Source organism: Patiria miniata, unplaced genomic scaffold (genome assembly GCF_015706575.1).
Source record: "Patiria miniata isolate m_02_andy unplaced genomic scaffold, ASM1570657v1 HiC_scaffold_5, whole genome shotgun sequence".
NCBI lineage: Eukaryota > Metazoa > Echinodermata > Asteroidea > Valvatida > Asterinidae > Patiria > Patiria miniata.
The window spans coordinates 15320151-15341073 of NW_024037072.1; the positions used below are offsets into that span (position 1 = coordinate 15320151).

Here is a 20923-nt window from a genome sequence, read left to right on the forward strand (position 1 = left end):
ATGAGTTCCAGGTATTCTTTGGAAGGGATTCTTTCCGAGTGTAATTCTTATCCAGTTAGTAGGATATGCCAATACTGCCACACTCAGTAGAGTAGAGGATGTAAACCCCAATCAGTATAAGATTCCAAATGGAGTGATTTGAAGGGTGCTCAATAAGCCAGTTCAGTATCTCGATATGAAGTGGTCCTGATCAAAGGTCATTCAAGTTAAAATCGCTGAGGTGATGTTACACGATGTTATGCGAATGCCAATTCTGCTCGTAATCAATGCGCGAGCGTCGTGCGATTGTCTCCTTGCGCGTTCATGCGCCTTTGATGAGCGTTTGACTATCCCAAATGACCTGTGACCCATATCATTGTGCGCATGCTCAGTTGAAATACCATACTGACTTTTGCTTAGCCCGGCATTCTTGGGAGCGTGCGGCTGCTCACCCATGTCGTAAAATCCATGCAGTTAATTAGGGGGCATAAATATGTAAAAGGAAGTAAAGCAGGGATTAACCCTAACCCACCTCACTCCTCCAAAATCCTCCTGGCGGTTTTGGAGGATTCTAGAGGATTGAGGATGAATGGTGATTGAATCAAATGAGGATTCTGGAGGATTGAGGATGAATGGTGATTGAAGCACATGAGGATTTTGGAGGATTGAGGATGAATGGTGAATGAAGCACAAGAGGATTTTGGAGGATTGAGGATGAATGCATTTTGAGGCAGGACTGTCTGATGATTTTGAAGGATTTGGCGTTGGTTATCCTTCATTTAAACACGAGTGCAAAGTTTTGGGATGAGGAGGATTTGGGAGGATTGAGGATGAATGCATTTTGAGGCAGGACTGTCTGACAATTTTGAAAAATTTAGGTGGAGTTGCAAAATTTTGGAAAATTTTGGAGGATTTTGGAGGATTGAGGATGGTTGTAAGCAACAAAGGCCTAGGGGGTTAGGGTTAAGAGGTGAAATGTGACAACTTACCCGACGGCTAACCAGTCCCCGGCAGGGCAGTAACCCAGAGAGAAGATCTGTGATGTGAAATCATGCTGCTGTAACTGCCGACCCTGTGAAAATAAATAAATAAACAAAATAAATAGATAAAATAAATAAACACATGAAACCTCATATCAAACATTTTCTTCAGGGCATGCTTTGTACTATCTAATAGACTCTGAGTAGACTCTGTCATAATTGCGGAATTTGAGTAACAAAATCTGCTCTCGGTGATAGCAAGGGATCAATTTACATAAAGGTAGCCAAACTATAGGCAAATTGACAAAGTTTTTTTTTTCAAGACTACATAAATTCCTTGCCATGAAACTTGAAAATTTATAATCATGGGTCAATAACTTTCAAGCGATGTTCTAAATTTTCAAGGTCAAAAATCAAAGTGAAATTGCATGAATAGAGGAAAGCCAATTGTTTCCATTAATGGTCACATGTATTCAACCTGGTTCACACAAGTCCAAACCAGAGGGTAAATGACCCAAACCAGTTCCAACTGGTTCCAACTGGTCCCAACCAGTCTGACCACTGCCACAAGCAATTACACAGGTATGTACTTCTACCAATGAGATATGAGAAGCGCAAGGCTGGCCTTATATGCTGTCAGGTCTCCGGTCTAGGATTAACCCAGCTGTATCTCACCTCTCTCAGATCCCATGAGCGTATTGTGTTGTCCAGGCCGCCAGTCCACAGTTTGGTGCCGTCAGGTGAGATATCTATACAGCTTGCACCATCCGTGTGCCCTTGGAATTGTCTGGATAATAGAAAGGTTAAAAGGGTTAACACTAATTTAGAAAAATATATAGAAAATATAGATATAGAAAAATCCGGCGGCAGCCATTTTCTGCGCTGGCACCAGGCTTGCGCGAGTCGCACTCAGCTAGTTCACACGCACTCCGGGCTCCTTCGACCAATAGGAATACCAAACTGCGCGTGCGCCTCGTCTTTAAGAACGCGTGCAGCATGCGGGTGAGTGTGACACCACTGCAGTAAAAGCTTCTAATTCTGGTCGCCAGATTCCACTATAGATTTCATTTCTTATCACACGATGAAGGCCAAATGTGTGTGTCATTATTAAAACAACATCCAGTTTTAAACTACAAAAAAAGTTTCTAAAAAATCCTCAATTAAACCCCTCCCTCTCTGGCTGGCAAACTCAACGAAGTCAACCCAGCAGTCAAAATAAATAAAGCGACTGTTTTAAATAGTTGAGTGCTCCTTGCCTTCATAAAGCAGAATTGACTGGCTGTGATCATTATGAAACTTGATACAGGAATATTTTGACTGTAGGAGATTGATAAGCCAGCTGTGACTACCAGTTACTTGCTTTTGTCTGTTGATGGAATTTGACTGCCACAGTGCCTACAAGAAATATGATCTGATTGTTGGTGTCTAGCCTGTGTAAAAGGCATGGCAGGGGAAGTGGATTGACATTTTGACTGTGACTGATCAAACAAAAGGAGGTTCCAACATGGAATGTTAAATAATAAAGAAGTAAATTTAACACTGAATGGGAGGTTTGTGGTAACACCATGTGAATGAAATCTCTCAGTGAGTTGTGTGGTTCTGGAAAACCAGTTTAATAACGTATGCATTAAAAGATTAGATACAATACATGGACAACAGGAAGAATGTTCGGTGCCATCAAGTATTCCTGCCACATTGACTTCCCTTGATGGAGACGCAAGATGTCTGATTGTGAGCATGCGCATTCCTAAAATGTTTGCCTTACTTTTGAACTAAATTGAGTTTGGCATGGCAATGGCGCGGCGTTGTCATGCCATTGCCATTAGCACAGCAGACCCTGTTGAGTCAAAGGATGCATGCAGTGCAGAACTCAGTTTGCCAAGCAAAATCGTTCGAAATGCTGTACTTCTGCAGCAGCGCCGAGTTACGAAATTTCTTCTCATTGTCTCCTCTCTAAAGGTTTCTTCATGCAGGCTTGCGAGCTACAGTGCCTGGGGCGCTTTTGAGGAATCCTTGGTTTCTTTACCAGAAACAAACAATAAGAATAATAATATTAATTCAGTTGGCACGGCAGTCGGCAGTAGCATGGCATTTTATACCAGACCTAAAGTGTGCCTGCCATACCTGACTAGTGACTGGTTGTGGAGGTCCCATACAGCAATGTTACCATCGCTGCAACAGCTGAAGCAAACCTTGGAGTCTGGGCTGATAGCCAGAGCGTAACACGCCGGAGCACTTGACGTCAGCTCGGCTTTTATTCTTGGGGTCGGCTGAAGAAACGAACAAGAACAGCGTCATCAAATTGGGGAATCAATTTGAAATGGATGGGGTTCGGTTCTGCAAACCTTTTTTTTTTAGTATGTTTTGTGCAATAGTCCATGTCAACACTGATTCAGTGTATTTTTCTTCAAATAAACCCAACCTTGGTCCAATTTCATGGTCCTGCTTACAGTTAGCGAAAAATCCCTGCTTACTCTAGCAGAAACTTCCATGCTTGTGGCAAGTGTGTTTAACAGTTTAGCAAGGAATTTTGGCTTATGTGCATGTGTACATCTCTTATGTGCATGTGTACAACTAAGGATTCTGTGCTTACTGGGTCTGCTAGCGCTGTTAGCACAGAACGTTGATCATAAGCACGGAATGCTGTGGTAAGCAGAGTCATGACATTGGGCCCCGATTCGTAACTCAACCTTATATTAATAGTCTCTTGACACACCTCTGGAAAAACCAAGCTTAAAATAATGGCAACAATAAGCTAGTGTCTTGAAAATGACAGCACAACAGGTGCCATGATTTCACAGGATGCTTGAGAGTGTTATTCACTTACAGTCAAGTAAGGCATTTCATAATAATTTAGTAGTTTTGTTTGTTGATGTTTGCAAATGTTGTACATCACCTTTTCAGAATGAACCACGCTTCACGCAACTTACCGCGGCAAGATCCCAGATGGATAACGTGCTGGCCTCTCCACCCACCAGCAACGTGCGGCCGTCCGGCAGCAGCTTACAGGACCGGATGTAGTTCTCCCGATTCAGGCAGTCCAGCTGAGAGACAGGGCTCTTGGTACCCGGCTGACTGATGTCCCAGACCTTGACACATCCCTGAAAAGAGGTGAAAAAAACCCAAAAAGCTCCAGTGAGAAAAAAAAAAAGTTTTGTCTTTCCAATTATGAGTCAAGGGCGGATCCAGGGGGGGGGGGGGGCCAAAGGGGGCCATGGCCCCCCCCCCCCAAACGAAACCAATATTTTTTTTTTTTAATGTGACATTGCAATAAAGGCAGGCAATGAGTACACCACCATCTTTACCTAAAAAAAAATTGGTTAAAGTGGTCAGAAATTGCCTCATATCGCATCACAGAGCATCTAGAATCCAACATTTTTTCGGGGCCCTTAAGCGGGCCCGAACCCCACGCCGTAATTTTTTAGACCCACTTTTGGAGGGACCAAAATTTTTTTTGGCCCCCCCCCCAAATTGTGTTCTGGATCCGCCCTTGTTATGAGTGTCTCATTGCCAACCATCATAGATTGTGGCATTGCTAAACTCGCTTTGAGCCTGAATCTGTAGAGCAGTAAGTTTTAATATTTGGTTTTGCCCTTCACCAAGATAAAAGGACTGTATGCTCAAAAGAGTAGTGTTTTAAATACTCGAGGCATCGAGCTTGCCAAAGTTAACCAGCCAGTTCAAACTTAATACGGCTGTAATGAATACCCTGTATGCTGGAATTGTAGGATTTGACTTTGCTCTTCACTGACAAAATTTAAAAAGAGAAGAAATAAGGGGTGTCTGGTAAGTAGGCCTACGGGGTGCTTTTCTCAACTTCCATCTTTGCCATAAGGGTTTCAATCCCACCCGGGCAACATGTCCCTGCATGATTCAGTTTGGGAGTTCACCCCAGAATATCACAACCATTAGGAGGTAACGAAACCTTAGAAATCATTAATGCTGAGTACGGAAAGATGATCAATGCTTACCTTGCCCCCTGTGTAGACGTGTCTTGTAGGGTTACTGATGGTGACTGCACACACCACCTCACCGTGGTTCAATGTGTTGATCTGGCGGGCGTGGCGCGGGATACCGGGGCCAATCAGGGCGTCTGGTGGGAAGGGAACCGGTTGCATCTGGCCGTCGGCGCTGACGTGGAAAGAATATGCACTGCAAAGGGGAACACATTGGAAGCGAAAAACTGCTGAGCAACCATGCTGCAGGTTTTGTGGTTCGACACACAGAAGTGACATGAATTCTTAGGCCAAAAAAATAAATATTCTGCTTCCGATTACATGGCATTGGAAATAGGGTAGGTAGGCAGGGAATCTTTTTTGGGGGGGGGGGCATTTTTGTGTGTGTGTGTGCGATCATATGGAGGCATCTGCGTGTAGTCAAGGGTAAAATGTACCGGTGGTAATTGATCGTTTTGGGTGCTTTTTTCCTCATTTTTCCCAAAAACAAATTAGGGTAGGAGCTGTCAGAAAAGGGTAGGTGGGTCATTCCGTGTCAATTCAACACGATTTTGGACCCAACCCTCACAGATTGAAACAATATTTGGTGTGATGAGAAACCATTTGAAAAAAATTACAAACTTTGAAGCATATTGATTTTCGTAATTCAAGGTCAAAGGTCATTTCGTTACGCACTTTCTCTGCACTTCATGCTACGATTTTGGTTTTATTTATGAAATGGAGGCCATTCAAAGAGCTTTAATATGATGTACAACTTGGCTTTATAGGCGCTATAGTTTTTGAGATACAAGTATTTCAAGTTCGGAGGTCATGCTAATTAGTCAAAAGTTCGTTGACCCGTATCTCAAAAACTAACGAGCCAATTAAAAAAAAAAAAACAGTTCTGGGGGTTTCTCATATAGGCCAATCATCACACCAAATATCGTTTCAATCTGTGAGGGTCGGGTCCAAAATCATGTTGAATGGACACGGAATGACCCAGGTAGGGAAACCTGAAGCAGAACTATTATTTTTTTTTGGCCTTGCAATACATACAAGGCATTCAGGATTGTTTGCATTTATCCCCAAAATAACCTACCAAGTTATTACCAAAAAGGTTACTTGGATTAAAGATCGTACTGGTACTAAACACCCCGTGAAATTAGTGTGTCTGGCTAATTGCTGTCATGTCGAAGGAACCAAGAAATGTAGGCGAGTCCCAACAATGCAGTCAATTTGACTGATTTTTGGAATAAAGAGTGCTATTGATGAAATCGTCTTTCGTGATCAAGAGTTGTCCATGTTTTTCATTGTTTTCTTGAAACGCATAATATTCACTGATATCAAACTTCTTTAGATTCCAGAGATGCCACCAATATATTTTTAAAAAGCCTGAAACGCTGCTAAAAAAACCGAAACTACCCTTACCCCCTTTCAAAAATGTGTTTTCTATATGTTTCAGACCAAATCCAGCACTTTTAATTGTCACATTTTTTGAAAAAAAAACCCAACAAAATCCTGAATTCAGGTTAAAACCTGAAAAGTGGCATTTCTGGGATTCTGAATGGTGTGATTATTGTTAACAAACAAAATGCATGAAATAAAAAAAAAGCAAATGATCCTAAATGCCTTTAAAGTTATAACAGTCAGTTCAATTAATAACTTATTATAAGGACTAAAAAAGGGAAAATTGGTGGACTTCTTAGTTCAATTTAACTGAACGAAACGTGTACCCACCCTGACTGTTGCTTGGTCAACTAATCCTTTTAAGTGGGGATTGTAAAACATAAGCTTTCTGAGTATTTTCCCCTCTTTCCCAAATATTGTATAAAGAAATCAACGTGATGCTGAAATAGTATTTTCTTGTTTGTTTTGTATTACTTTTGCCTATTTTTCTTTGGTGTACATGTATTAAGTGTATTAATATGCAAGGCGAGCACCTTATAGGAAAATACTTTGTCTAATGATTTAAGTGTCATGGTCAACAAGTATTGATGTTTTCTCTAATTTTACGTAGAAACTACAAAAAAATAACAGTATGATGTCGTAGCGCATTAGTTGATGATTTACTGCAGATTTTCATTTTAAAATTCTTGAACTGCAAATATCACTGATATCCTTAATAAATCCTTCTAGCAGGAACATTATACTCCTCTTGATTAATTGTTGGATGGGATCTTAACTTATATTGTTATGGCAACATTTTTGTATGGTTTTGGGACTCTACAATACTCGATTTTTCTTCCAAAGACGATTATTATACCTCATACATATTCATGAGCAAGACGTGAATTCTTACTGGTCCATTCATCATCACGTGTCAGCTGCTAGTTTTGCTATATACCAAGCGCACATGTGAGGATTCACACACAGTGTAAATATGCATGAGCAGTCCACTATCGTATGGGTTACCCATGTGACAGTCTGCTACGCATGTACTTTACTAAGAAATCATGGAATTGATTGGGGGAATGCGGGAACATCCCCTTACCTACATGAAAAGATGGTGGCACATGCAACATTTTGCCAAGATAACTGATGCGTTTCTCGATGAAATGTTTCGTGAATATGTATGAGGTATAGTGAAACAAACACGTTTTTTTTTCCGGGTGGATAGTCGATATTAGATCCCCTCGGTATTAAAAAGTTGACAAACTAGTTTTCTTGGCTTTGCCTCGGGAACTAGTTTGTCAACTTCCATTACCTCGAGGAGCTAATACCATCTATCCACCCTCAAACCATGTTATATTTGTAAAATATGGGCCCACGTGATTGCAGAATTGGTACATGTAATTAGACACCCCATGTAATAACTGGGAAGTATTGCGCGCCAAATGTGGCTGTGCGTGCTCCTTATCATAGAGCGAGGTCCCCAGCTCTTGTCCTTACAGAGTTGGCATGCGTCCAGGAATGATAGTTAGCAGAATCACTCAGGGGTAATAACAACATGCAAAGTAATTTCATCCCTGTTCAGAAAATCACTAGCCAATATACACACTGTCCTACTCATTGTTGACTTGTTCACACTGACGCTCACCCCACATTGGTTCTGCTCACATCAGATTATCGTTTTTATTATTTACACAAACTATCAATATAGAATACAACTGCACCTTACACAAAGTCTGGTTCGATTTGTCCCCCCCCCCCAAAAAGAAAATTGCTGATTTTAACTGAGGACATCTGTGCTTGTTCTACAATGTTTAAACTTATCAAACACCACACTGCACACGTCGACAAGAACCCTTCTAGATTGAGAAGATACTTGTGAGAATAGTTGACGAGCCCTTGATACACAACAGTGCATCCAGCTGTTCCATGCACAAGTACCCCTTCAACCTTACGAAAGGAAGAGTTGGGGGAGACCACTAAGAGGGACATTCGAAAGCATTGCTGACGGCGCCTGATGCTCATGCGAAGAATTAAAGTATGTCATGCGTACTTCACGCCGTAAGTGCGTGAGAAGCAGCATGCGCACGCAATGTGTCACTCACTGGAGCCCTCTAAATTGTCCAAAAAAAACGCCATCGCTTGTTCGTGCACGGCGTCGATTAGGCTGTTTACTGCCACAGTGATTAGGTTATCCAGTTTGGATTCATTTTCCTGACTTTCGCTAATAGTCGCAACATTCACGTACAATACCCCACCTAAGCAAAGAGTGGATATAGACTCACAAGCGATTCAGTCTACAAGCTTTTTCGCGTTGCAAAACCTGTGATGTCTGAATACTCAAAACCTACAAAATGTGCTCTACTGTTGAAATTCTTGCCTAAAATTGAAATTCTTGCCAAAACTTGCCTGAAAGATCAATTATTATCCAGCACGAAAACTTGTGCAGTCCTTCAATGAATTCAATTTGCGATTGGATAAAGAATATAACTAATCGGGCTTATAAGCCTCTTCAAGGGGTAACGACAAAAAATAGAACCTCCAGGTTTAAGGTGCTTCGTCCATTTTTTTTCAAAAGAGTGTTTAACACTGATAACGCACCTTTTAATTTAAACTAAAAAGTGTTTACAGAGAAATTGCACTTTTCAATGCAAATGAAATCGGAAAGCTTAAAATTTGTGCGATGCATGAAAAAAATATCAATCAAAATCGTGCTTTAAGTTTGTTGCAAAAAAAAAAAAATTCTTCAGTTTTGCGTCCAACTGCAAACAATGCCTTATTATCCATCTAATGCTGTTATCATGCCACTTCAAACCAAGAAGCCTGTATAATAATATTTGTGAAATTTAAATTAGTCAATTTGTTTTGTGTATTTATATATATATTTATATGCAGGAAAAAAAAAAGAATATTCATATTTCTTGGTGAGAAAGTATGTTGTAAGCCAAATACGAGTTGTGTAAAAAATACTTGAAAATAAGTGCTAACTAAAAAAATTTAAAAAAATCCAATTGATCGGAAAATTCAAAAAGGCAAATAATGAATTGGTAAAATGTAGGAATTGAAAATAAAAGATAAAAAGCATATACCAACTCTGTGAAAATGTGGTAATCTCACTACGAAAATTGAGAGATTGAGACCATTTGCCGTTTGCTTTTTATTCTCTAGACCTCAACTAAAAAAGGCAGTTGTATATGCCAAGCACACTTGGATAATGCCACATTGACTAAAGAAAAGTGAAGGCAAATGCATTCTACTTTCACCATTGCAAATTAGTACGTGGACAATTTTTTTGGGAAATATCGCTCAGACAGACAGGGCCAACCAAAATCCTTGTGCAGTTACTCCAGGTTCAACAAGTTACAGGCCCTTGCCTTGAGTCGAATGTCAAATGTCGTATGTCACAGGTCAAGACCACCTTTATTTTGTATCGTTCACAAAACCTTAACAGACTGATATCTGAAATGTCTTTGAAATGCGGTCAGATAAGTCAAATTTTTAACCAATTTAAAAACAAAACAAAAAAAACAACACCCACAACCCCCCCCCCCAAAAAAAAAAACCTAAACAGGAATCATTAAAAACAGGTGGGAAACGTATTATCCTTTCTTGTACAAAATCCAAAGAATCTCAATGAATCCTCACTACCTAGGTTTTTTTATAACTCACATTAAAATTGGTGGATTCGGGACTGTTAGGGTTTGGACTTGAAACATTTGACCAGAGTCAACCCCCTCCCCCCCCCCCCCAAAAAAAGGTCATCTTAAACATATACTCTGACTTGTTGACTGACTAACAAACGAACCAATCAAACAAACAGACCGACACACAGACAGACAGACAGACAGACAAGATGACATCACATTCCAAGGCAGGGCCATGCAGAGTTGAAAGTCAAAGAACAAAACAAAAAGATTGCAACTTACCAGGCAGTTGACAGAAGGGCGCCAGACCAAATCAGGGGTGAATTTAGTGTGTGTGTCTGAAGTTCAGGTATGATACAGTCAAGAATACTTGTATGCTAATATGATCCACCCCAGTTAACTTTTAATTATAACTTCGTAATAGCTACAACTGGAGTGGCTCAAAAGAATGTGCCGAGAACAGTGTATGGAGAAATATCGGTGTGTTTCGACAGAGTTTTACATGCAAAGGCCGGTTCAGTCTTCCAGCGAATGCAAATACGAAGCCAGATTTGAGTTGCGGTAAACTTTTGCGAGTTAGCAACGTGAATACTTGCTGTGATGTCGCACATTCGCCAGAGTTGAAATGTGTTCAACTTTCGCAAATTCGCAAATTTTCACAATTTCGCACTCACGTTTGCAATGAGTACAAACCGACCTTTAGTCAAGTAAACTTTTAATCGTTGAGAGGAAAAGTATTTTTTTTTCTGGGTTGGACATGATTTGGTCTGGCTTTTCTGTAAACTTGCTTAGGTAAAACTTTTCTGTCATTCTTTATGATAAACATCGAAATCTGGTTTATTAATAGAATTTTAATAGAATAGGATTTTGGTTGGCCTTAACTTGAACAAATTCTTAATTAAACAGCAAATCAGCGAATGGATTTGCAAAAAAAAAAAAAAATCACTGCTGCACCTAATTTTCAGCAAAAATCCATAGCAGACTTTTGTTGGAATACATACCTATGAGTGTGCTACTAGCGGTCGAGTGACTTTTAAAAACTATACATGTCAATTTTTACTCTCTGTACAAGAATTTTTACTTTTTCCTTGAGGTTTTTTTTTTTTTGGTTTTTGGTAATCTTCAGACTAAATCTGCATAGGATTGTGTCACTGAGTGGTGTCAATGAAATATAGAGAGCGTAGGGTGAAACAAGCGTGTGACTGTATGATCCTGAGATGGTATATGTCTGTGTGTGAGCATGTACAAGTTGACTGATATGTTTATATACAACTTGTGACCCTCCACCACAAGACCAGTCACTTGGACCAATTCTTGAAAATTGGGAGTTTGGGCTTATTGGAAAGGATGTCGAACATTTCAGTTCTCCATTTCCATCAATATTCTATGTATGAAAGGCTGTTTTATAGGCTGTATCTCAAAATTACGGCCTTGCGACTTCCGAATGGTTATGTCCTGGAGGGTCACATTTGAGTTTGGATCTGTGAATGGTTCAACGTGTTCAGAATCAACCCTGCATGGCCCCTATTAGCGACAGCATCGTCCCCGCTTTTAAATCCAGCTTTGCCCCTCAATCTGTCTTTCTCTCTGGGTCCTACTGCATGGGGCAGCTGTGTCCCATAGGCGCGACGGTAGCGGGGCCGGGCAGTCGGGGGGCGGCCCTGGCGCTAGATGCAAGATGGCATTGGGTGAACTTACGGCTTGCCTCCCGGTATGCCAGCCAGTCCTGAAATGCGATTGTGCGAATGGGGGTCAAACGGCACCTGTGCATGATTGAACTGCAAAGAAACACAAAGACAGCAAGAAAAAACCAAATGGTGGATTTGGTCCTTTTTTTGGTGGAAGAGGAGGAGGAGGAGGAGGAGGACTACGAAAAACAACACAGGAACAAAAAACTCAAAAAAGAGATTTTCTTTTCTTGTTAGAGTCAAAAAGCAACGTCTGGCCCATGTCTGAGAAACAAATGATTTTGTTTTAGTTTTGCAAATAAGTCAAGATATTGAATCTGAAATATAAGGGACTATATGATAAACTTGGAAAAAAAAGAGTTTCTTTTGACTGCCAAAGTTGTGTGTAATTTGTCTGACTCATTTCGTGGGATTGGGGTCACAACTGGTTGAGCGATTTTTCTTGTTTGGAAAAGTGTCCCTTTCTGCTCAGGGTTGACCAAAAAATATGTGCTTAGATCCGAGCAAAACACTGAAGAGTTATTACTTGGTTCGTGTGCTTCCATTTTGTTCTACATACAAACAGGAAGCAAAACCAGGTAATTTTTGTCAGTTTTGTTTCTCACAGAAGTTAGTGATATTGGAAAATATTTTTTTTGACCAGCAGAGCTCTGTGACTCTAAGCAGACAAAGAGTGAAGAAACTTTAATGGCAAAGACAGAAACGAAAGCCCAGCAAAAGAATAAAGGCAAAGCAACAGAATGTTTCCACGGACCCTTGTTTTACTGGGATCAAAGATACTCGAAACTTGTTATAAGTGAATCAAATGGAGGAGAATTTGTGCATAGTGCCATCATTTCTCTTTGTGGGTTCTGCTTAACCATGTATCATAGTTTTGTGGTATCTGACTTCAATTTTGGATTTTTTTTTTAAATTTCTGCCGACGAACAATTCTGGATGATTCAATTTAGGGAGTTACATGTAATCCCAATTTTGCCATGCAAAAAATGACCAAATCCATTGAAGCAAATGAAAAGAAGCTGCAAATCTTTAACAACCACACACACACAGATAAAGACTCAAGAAAAGTCACTTCGGCATGCATACACAACAAAGTAAAAATTGTCTGGTGTACATTCAAAAAGTTACAGAATTGCCATTCTTTTTCGGCCAATTTTTTTCTTTTCTTCGAAATGCAGTTATTTTCTGTTGTGGATTGCCGAGGGCATGCAAAGTGTACCAAAACTCAGAACAGAACAAAAGGACAGATTTATAGAATAGACGAGGAAAAACATCAGAGAACCCCAAAGAAATGGCTTTCAATATCACATAAAATGAACTTTTGAGTTTCGTTTCAAACAGATTTTGAAAAGCATTTCAAACCTCTAATCCACCTAATTCAGTTTCTCATATTCTCAGTTTAACCAGTTCGCGCCGGATGACGTGTATACACGCAAAGGTTCTGCGGTATTCCTAAATGATGATGGATAAACACTCAGGGAACGAGGCTGCAAATATCTGTCAGCAACCCGCTCACAGCGAGCGAGGCCGGAAATATGAGTGTGCTGACTGAGGGTGTGGGCTTCAACACGCCTGGCACTGAGGTCGAGTGAAAAGTATTCCCGTGCCTCATTCCGTTCTTGTCAAAATAATCCCGGCGCAAACTGGTTAATTCCTGTTTTGGGGATCGTTTTTTGTTTGTTTTGTTTTGTTAACGAGTTCATCAACATTGAAAGCCATACTTAGGAGCAAGGAAACAATATAACATCTTCTTTGCACAGGCTTTCATCACACGACACAGGGTTTGTATATTTTCATCTGACGGCAAACAACAAAAACTATTTTCGTGTGACATCTAGTTCTCAAGAAACCATGTTGGACATGGAAGCTTTCCCCACTTTTATGGCACTCATTAGAGACATACATGTACCAAACCTGTCAATTTAATGTAACTGGGTTTTCAGCTCAGAACTGTACTGTGTGTGCGGAAGAGCATACCGCACACAGCGACCCGCACACAGCGACCCGCTCACAGCGATCATATTAAATGTTTCATTTTAATATTCACAAATTCTCACACAATATTTGTTTTCATGTGATGATAGCCTGGCTTTTCTGCTATGGCAAAGCAAGGTGAGAGCAAATTGCCACTTCTCACTTTTTGTAAACGGAATTCTGCTATTCTGAATTCAACAATTTAATCAAATGCCCATTGTTACAAATTTCTCAACATTCATTCTTATTGAGATATACATTTTTACAATCATGTGGAATCCCTATTATTTGACTAGTTTTGATGAAGGGGGCTATAGTTAGGCCGGAAATCCATGTGTCCGTCATAAGTTAAGTGTAGAGCGCACTGCGTGATGCGTTAAAATCAGTTGTTTGAAAAGCAATGCGCATACGTCCATGTGTCCGTATTGCACATTGCGCTATCAGTACTGCATTATCCATTGAGATTTTTTACGCTTCAGGTAGCGATTGAAACAGATGACGCATCCAATACCCATGGGATTTGTTGCCGGCAACTTAAAAAGACGATGAAGTGGTGGAGTAAAAAGATACATATTAATGGTTGGCCTCAAAAGGAAGCAGTTTGTATGTGAATCTTATTGAAACAAACTCGGACCTGCCTTGATTTCAATTTTTAATTTTTATTTAGAACTTAAATCTTGTCAATGCATATTTCGTAAAATGTGTACTTCGACAAAGCTAGTCCAAATTTAATTGAGACTTGATTGTTCTATAGTGGAGCTCCCTAACATGGCGCACTTCGACATTTACCCCGACTTTCCACATCAGTGTTGCCAAACTTCTTTGTTGACATACTTCAAATTCATTCAGTGAAATACTGGTACTTTTACCTTATTTATGCTTGCTAATTTAACATCTGTGAACAATTTCGGCTTCATGAAAATTTAATTTGAAATTCAACAACAGTGGCGTCTGGAAATTGGGCACAAATCGACTGAGTGTTCCCCAACGTGGCGCACTTGAAGAAATCTCGGAAAATTCCAAGTTAACATTTAAGAATTTCTGTGAAGTCGATAAATTCTGATAAACAATTATTATCTCTACTTACATACCCAAATTGAAGTTTATCAGAAAATTGTTTTCAATTTTTCGGGACATTTTCAAAGGGTTCACTGTGCACTTCGAAAAAAAAAATCGGAAAATCACGCCGAAATAACATTTTCTTCTAGCTTTGTGAAGGGTGGATAAACTCGTTATTTATGAACGAGAGTGTTTGGAACTTGATGAAATTTCACTTTCTGTGAAATTTCAGTTAAAACTTTTGCTCTAGCTAGGCGCTACAGGCGAAAAATCAAAGTGCACCACGTTAGGGGCCGCGCCACGTTAGGGTACATCAACAATACTTGCAGAAGTTCTAAATTTGGGTTTTCACGTCCGTCATGTGTGCAACGAAATACGACTTTAATATGTTCACATGGATTTTCTGAGTATGCATCACGGACACGCAACTGGTAAATACACAATGCAATTTCATCGAAAACGGAAACATGGATTTTCGGCCTTGGCCACATTCCATTATACATTCCAACTTCAGATTAAAAAAAAAATTCATATTGCATGTTCAAAATTTAAGTCTTTTCAAGACTTCGAGAATTATGTTGATGTGTCCAAGGGTAAGACATTGTGCTACAATTACTTCCCTCTGCCCATGGGCAAATAAGTACCCATGAGAGCAGAGCATCCCCTTGTGTGCTTCTTAAGCTTGTTCAAATCTGTCACCACTCATCTGTGATTGATATCTCAGAGTGAATTAAAATTGTCCTTTTCCTTAAGTGAAGAATAATAACGGCAGAGTAAAAAGCTTTCTGACCTCCCAATACTGATTAAAAGTAATCAACGTTATTCCTATTCAGCCGCTGGCCACACCCCCTTCCAAAAGTGGGTCACTCGGTTGACCTGTGACATTTTGCTCTCACTGACCGCTTTGCCAATCGCAGATGGGTCATTCCATGCCAACTCAACAAATGGTGCACACCATCACCTCTTGGATTTTTTTCTTTTTGGTGTACTGAAAGATACTTAGGAGAAATGCTATCCACTGAAGACATTTAGACACCAACATGAAACTTTTCAGAGGACTTCACTAAGGACCAACCTCAAACATATGTGAAGCAAAATTTGGTGTGGAATGTCTGACGTTGGTTTTTGGGGGGGTCAAGTTATCGTAAAAATAAACAATTTGCTTTTTGCAAGGGCTATATCTCATTCAATGAAGTTAATATAAGTGTAAGATTTTACATAAAAGTAGTTTCAATTGGGGGCTATTACAGGCAAAAAATTTGGTGGAAAAAATATTTTCAATTTTTGACTTACACCCCCCCGAACATTGGTCTAGATGAGTTTTGGGCCATTTTGGGGCCCCTCTAACTTAAAAATGAAACAAGCTACTTTCTTTCTGTTTAAATATTTGAAATCTACAGCAACAAATAGCCCAGATTACCAAGTTTCAAATGTCTGGGTGGTATAGTTTTAAATATATGGCCCTTTAAACATTGAATTTCATGACGCAACGCACTTTTGGCCCCGCCCACCTCAAATTTCAAAATGCTGTTGCGCAAGAACGAAAAGTCGTAGAGACCCCAAATTTTCAGAATTTGCATTTCTCCTAAGTATCTTTCAGTACACCAAAAAAAGAAAAAAATCAAAGAGGTGATGGTGTGCACCATTTGTTGAGTTGGCATGGAATGACCCAGATGATCTTCGGTCAAAAGATTTCAAAACAGAACGAGGTAACGACACTCACCATTGGACCTCTGTATGAGTTCAAGGCTCCCGGGGATATGTTATTGTGAAGACCCGGGGCGACATACGGGTTAGGCATGTCATGGTTCATACCCTGAGCTGGCATGAACGGATAGGGTCCTAACGAAACAAGAACATAAAAACCAAGATGAAAATCAATCGATTTAAACTTACTGCCTTTTCTTACACGCGTTTTTCAGTGTGCTTTGTGCTCATTTTGTGGTAAGGCCTACAGCGTAATGCAAACCTAAGTGCGCAGTCGACACAAAAATAGACGGAGAACTTGCTTATGGAAATATGGCTTAACTGTGCAGAATCATAGCTGGAATTGGTCTTTACAGTAAAAGGAAAACAAAATTTGCAAAGGTTTTCTGCGGTGTGACTTTTATAACTTGCTTGCAGCTTTGTTAGTCTGGAACCCTTGAGGTTGCAATTCCACCTCCACTTTTAAAGTCAAGCAGTCTAGATATATTTCCAAGATGGATGTGGTATACAAAACAAAAAACAAAAGCAGTTTTCAAAGAGTTGAGCATCCTAGTAAGGATGGACAGTATCCTGTCTGATTTATGTCAAGAACACTAAAGAGAACAACAGGTTTTTTCACAACTAACAATTCTCGATGATGTCATTAGCAATCATCGTTCTCGTACCACTCCTCTTGTAACCCCTAACTCTCATACATGTAACTTGTAATTATGAAAGCGCAACAAGCTTACCCAGAGGGGGGACCTTTCCAACTGGTGGTTTTAGACCAGGTACACTGCTGCTGGAACCTGGTGTTGCTGCCCCACTGCTCGTGGGCGTTTCTGACTTGGGAACTGGAGATGGCAGCTTGTCATTCTGTGAAGAGTCAAATACCAAATGAAACAAAATTTGATACCTAAAAAAAGTATGGGACAAAAAGCATTGGAGAGTGCTTAAAAATTGTGTAGAATAAGGTGTCCCAAAGTGTTACGCCTCATACATATTTATGAGCCAAACGTGCTTCCCTCATTGGTTGATGTTGCAATGCGTCAGGGATGTAAAGATAGCTATACCTAACGTGCAACATCCATACCAACTCCCAGCATGACAGTTATACCAGAAAAGTAGTACTCCAAGGTTACCTCCTAGGACCAAAACCTTGTTATGGAGCCGGTCCCTGACAAGTGCAATCAAGCCGCTGCAGCATTAGAGAGGACTCTCGACAAGATCAAATTCAGTCTTGGGAACGTTGGCAGCAAGACCCGAGAAGTTCCGAGCATACCTCACGCGGCGCATTACCTTGAAAATAGCTCGTAGGACGCTCCAAATTTTGTCAGGTCCGAGTGGCAATATTTCCAACATTATATTTGATTCATCTAGGGCTGTATATGGAGATATAAGGCACTGGACCCCCCTCGTAAATAAAACCCTCTGCAGCTGCGGCACCAGCTTCAGTGATCAAGACTTGCTGGTTCAAACAGTCTTCAACCGAGACTATTTTGGTCACTCATGTAATTTTCTGGATACGAACCTCCTTGACTTTGGAGTTTGGCGTGCTAGCGCTTGAGGCAATGCTGTTGGGAGTGCTGGACCGTTCTTTCTTTGGCCTGTGCTTGTCTGTGTTGTTCTCCCGCGGTGACGCTCTCTCGCCGTTGGCGGCAGGGGAAACGGGATCCTGCGTGAAAAATGGGCAAAAGGTTTTGAGTCTTAAAATAAAGGGAGCTTCTTCTCAGGAAATACTATTGCTTGTTGTCTATAGAGGTTCTTCAAACATTAGCAAAAAAATATCGAAGGGAATAAATTTCATTAGAAATTAGAATGCTTATTTTACAGGTACATGCATATGGGCTGAACAGTTTTTCATGGTATGCATTTCTAGATGATAAGAATAGCAGTTAAACTATATCTAAGACGATTTTTGGGATATAATAGTGATCCAGATGAGTACTGCTAACACTTAAAGAACTTTTTGAGTAAACTGAACGGAGAGGGTTCATTTGAAATCAAGCCTTTTTTAAACGATATGGAGTTGTGCATCGCTCACAGTGTTTGACAATTTCCAATTGCAGCATAAAATGGTTTAGTGCAATTTCCACTGCCGAGTGAAATGCCCACAGCCAACAAGTGCGAAAATGCCGAGACATTTTGAATGGTAAAAAAAATCATGTGACAGTGAACTGTTCTTACCTCGTTGGATACATCAACCACAAGGTTGTCATCACTCTTCTCTGCTTCACTGTCCTGTAGAAAAAAAATAGCGGAAAATAAACTTACCAAATCTAACCAATGAACAAACAAACACCCCCCCCCCAAAAAAAAAATTTGATGTATTTCATAAAACTCTTTCTGTTTGTGAGAGACATTTTTCAACAAACTCAGAAAAAGGTCACCAGACCTTTTCCCTTCTATTGAAAGAAGTGATACCTTTGGGAGGGATCTGGGGTGGTGGCTCTTGGAAAAGCATTATTTGGAGCGCAGGCGGGCTTAAGTCTGCCAGACCTGATCGGGCCAGAAAAGCCCCCGTTTAACACCAGCGGGAAATTGGACGTGACGGGCAGGGTGTAACGAAAAGTCAAGCTTAGTGTGGAAGGCCTGGATAAACAGAGCTCTGCTCGGCCGGAACGGAGGGTTTTAGAAGGGGCATGGCGGAAGGCCATCACAAACGGGTCCTCGATGATAAATGTTGGCTGGGTGATAAGAAGGTGTAACGTGATTGGCTGTTTCCCTTGTTTGTGGGTGATTACAGTTTAACGTGAGTAATGGGGAATGTCATGCAAGGGTTACATACATGGGCCACTTTAGGGTCATGAATGAGATATGGTATACAATGTCTCACACTGAAGACATTTGGCGGAAATACCCCAGGGATTAATGAAGATGTCAGCTTTCCCTTGTTTACAACATACAACAGTGCTCCCATGTTCTATTTGATAAAAAATTCTCACCGAGTCCATTTCAGAGTCCCAAATGTACTGAAATATAAGGTGAAGTAGTACGTTGTAGGAGTCAAGTGCAAGTTCTCAACAACACCACCGGTATGTCAAAAATGGCCAAATATTTACAAAGGAATTTGGAATTTTCAAGCTTTCAATGGACGCTGCTGTCCAAGCATTCAATTTCCAACCCATAATTGCAAAAGTCCAGCACTCAGACACCGTGTTCAAGTTTTACAGGTTTGCATGTAGTTTGTTACATTTCAGTATAAGACTCAGAAAAGAAAAATCCTCAGTTTTGTCTCGGTCTTTGACCATGTGAAAGATTTTTTTCAGGCCCCCAACTTGAGGGACTCTGGCTCAACATAGGTGCTTTATTTGCTTCAGGAAAATATCTGATCATGGCCAAAGGTTTCAAGTATTTCGATTTACTTTTTGCATTAAAAACTTAAAAATGATTCTAGTGTTGGACGACAAGGCCGTGATTTGGACAATTCCTGTAGCCTGTGTGATAAAGAAGTGATTTTTGGCAACTATAAATCAAACTTCGCTAGATTGGCTCATTATAATCGTGTCTAGGTTGGACTTACTCCTGATTCCTTCTCATCTCTCTTTCTCTTAGCGTTCTTGGAGCTGGATTCGCCGTGGTCTGACGTGCTGCGGTACTTGTCTGATGAGCTGCGATCCGGAGGGGATACTGAATTCTGCGAAAGCAAAATAACCAAAACGAAAATCATTAACCTTTATACTGAAACAAAAACAATAAGAAGAAAGAAAATCTAAAGCAAATGTACACAAGCCAAAATGTGCAGATGAAAACGTGGCATTTTGCCCACAAGGGAACATCTGGGATGACAAAGACAGCAAATTTATAAAACAAAAATGGGCGCTCAATGGTAAATTTTCCTGTGTCCTACATGACAATTTTCCTTTTGAGTGAAACTATCTCTTTTCTTTTTTAAACAAAGTTGAAAAAATAAATAGGTTAAGCAAACAAGATGAGCTCTGAAATTGGAAGCCTTCCCGCCAAAATATTGGCAAGGATGCAATTGAAGTTGAGTATTATTTTTTTTATTGTAGCTGAAAACATCCAAACATCTGGTTAAGATACAGATGTTACATGCATACAAATTCTTTTTTTTTATCAGTTAATAAGTTACTAGTATTTTACTCGTAATAGTAATGCACTACAGCCTAATCTATAGTTATCTGTTTGCACGTAAGGTATTGATTTTTACGTGGTTCCAACAGCCAAATTTTTATATCTATCATTTTTGGTTCTACACAGCACGAGGCCACCTGCCGACCCGAATCCATAATCTATCACTTTCATGTTTGAGCTCCCAACACATTAAACAGTCGTCTTTTGTGTTGCCCACTCTATGTGAACAGTTACATGTACTGTAATATGTTTATGATGTGTACAAACTGAGCACTGTGTAGACAGTATACTGCCCTCTATTGGCCAAAATTAACCCATCGATTATTTAAGCAATTGCGGACAATACAAATAATATGAAGATGTATTTAAAAGGATTTTTGAGTTTTGAAAGACAAAAAAGAAGAAGAAAGAAAGTGATTTCAAAACATGTGACAACATTGGTCCTGGAATATTAATTTATGCATGAATGTTGAAGTCACTACTTTAATTTTAAA

General features: G+C 40.1%; 1 protein-coding gene across 10 annotated transcripts in view; it reads right to left on the minus strand.

Moving 5' to 3' along the window:
* LOC119740949 (transducin-like enhancer protein 4) overlaps nucleotides 1–20923 on the minus strand; it is a 65940-nt gene that overhangs the window by 7747 nt on the left and 37270 nt on the right. For all 10 annotated transcript variants that reach the window (XM_038216456.1, XM_038216455.1, XM_038216458.1 and 7 more), the window contains 11 exons: nucleotides 19858–19971; nucleotides 18522–18575; nucleotides 17866–18009; nucleotides 17087–17210; nucleotides 16372–16490; nucleotides 11626–11705; nucleotides 4931–5111; nucleotides 3890–4060; nucleotides 3084–3229; nucleotides 1635–1746; nucleotides 969–1051 (listed from right to left, as the gene is read on the minus strand). In XM_038216456.1, the coding sequence (XP_038072384.1) occupies nucleotides 969–1051; nucleotides 1635–1746; nucleotides 3084–3229; nucleotides 3890–4060; nucleotides 4931–5111; nucleotides 11626–11705; nucleotides 16372–16490; nucleotides 17087–17210; nucleotides 17866–18009; nucleotides 18522–18575; nucleotides 19858–19971 (1328 nt within the window). The remainder of the gene's footprint in view (nucleotides 1–968; nucleotides 1052–1634; nucleotides 1747–3083; nucleotides 3230–3889; nucleotides 4061–4930; nucleotides 5112–11625; nucleotides 11706–16371; nucleotides 16491–17086; nucleotides 17211–17865; nucleotides 18010–18521; nucleotides 18576–19857; nucleotides 19972–20923) is intronic.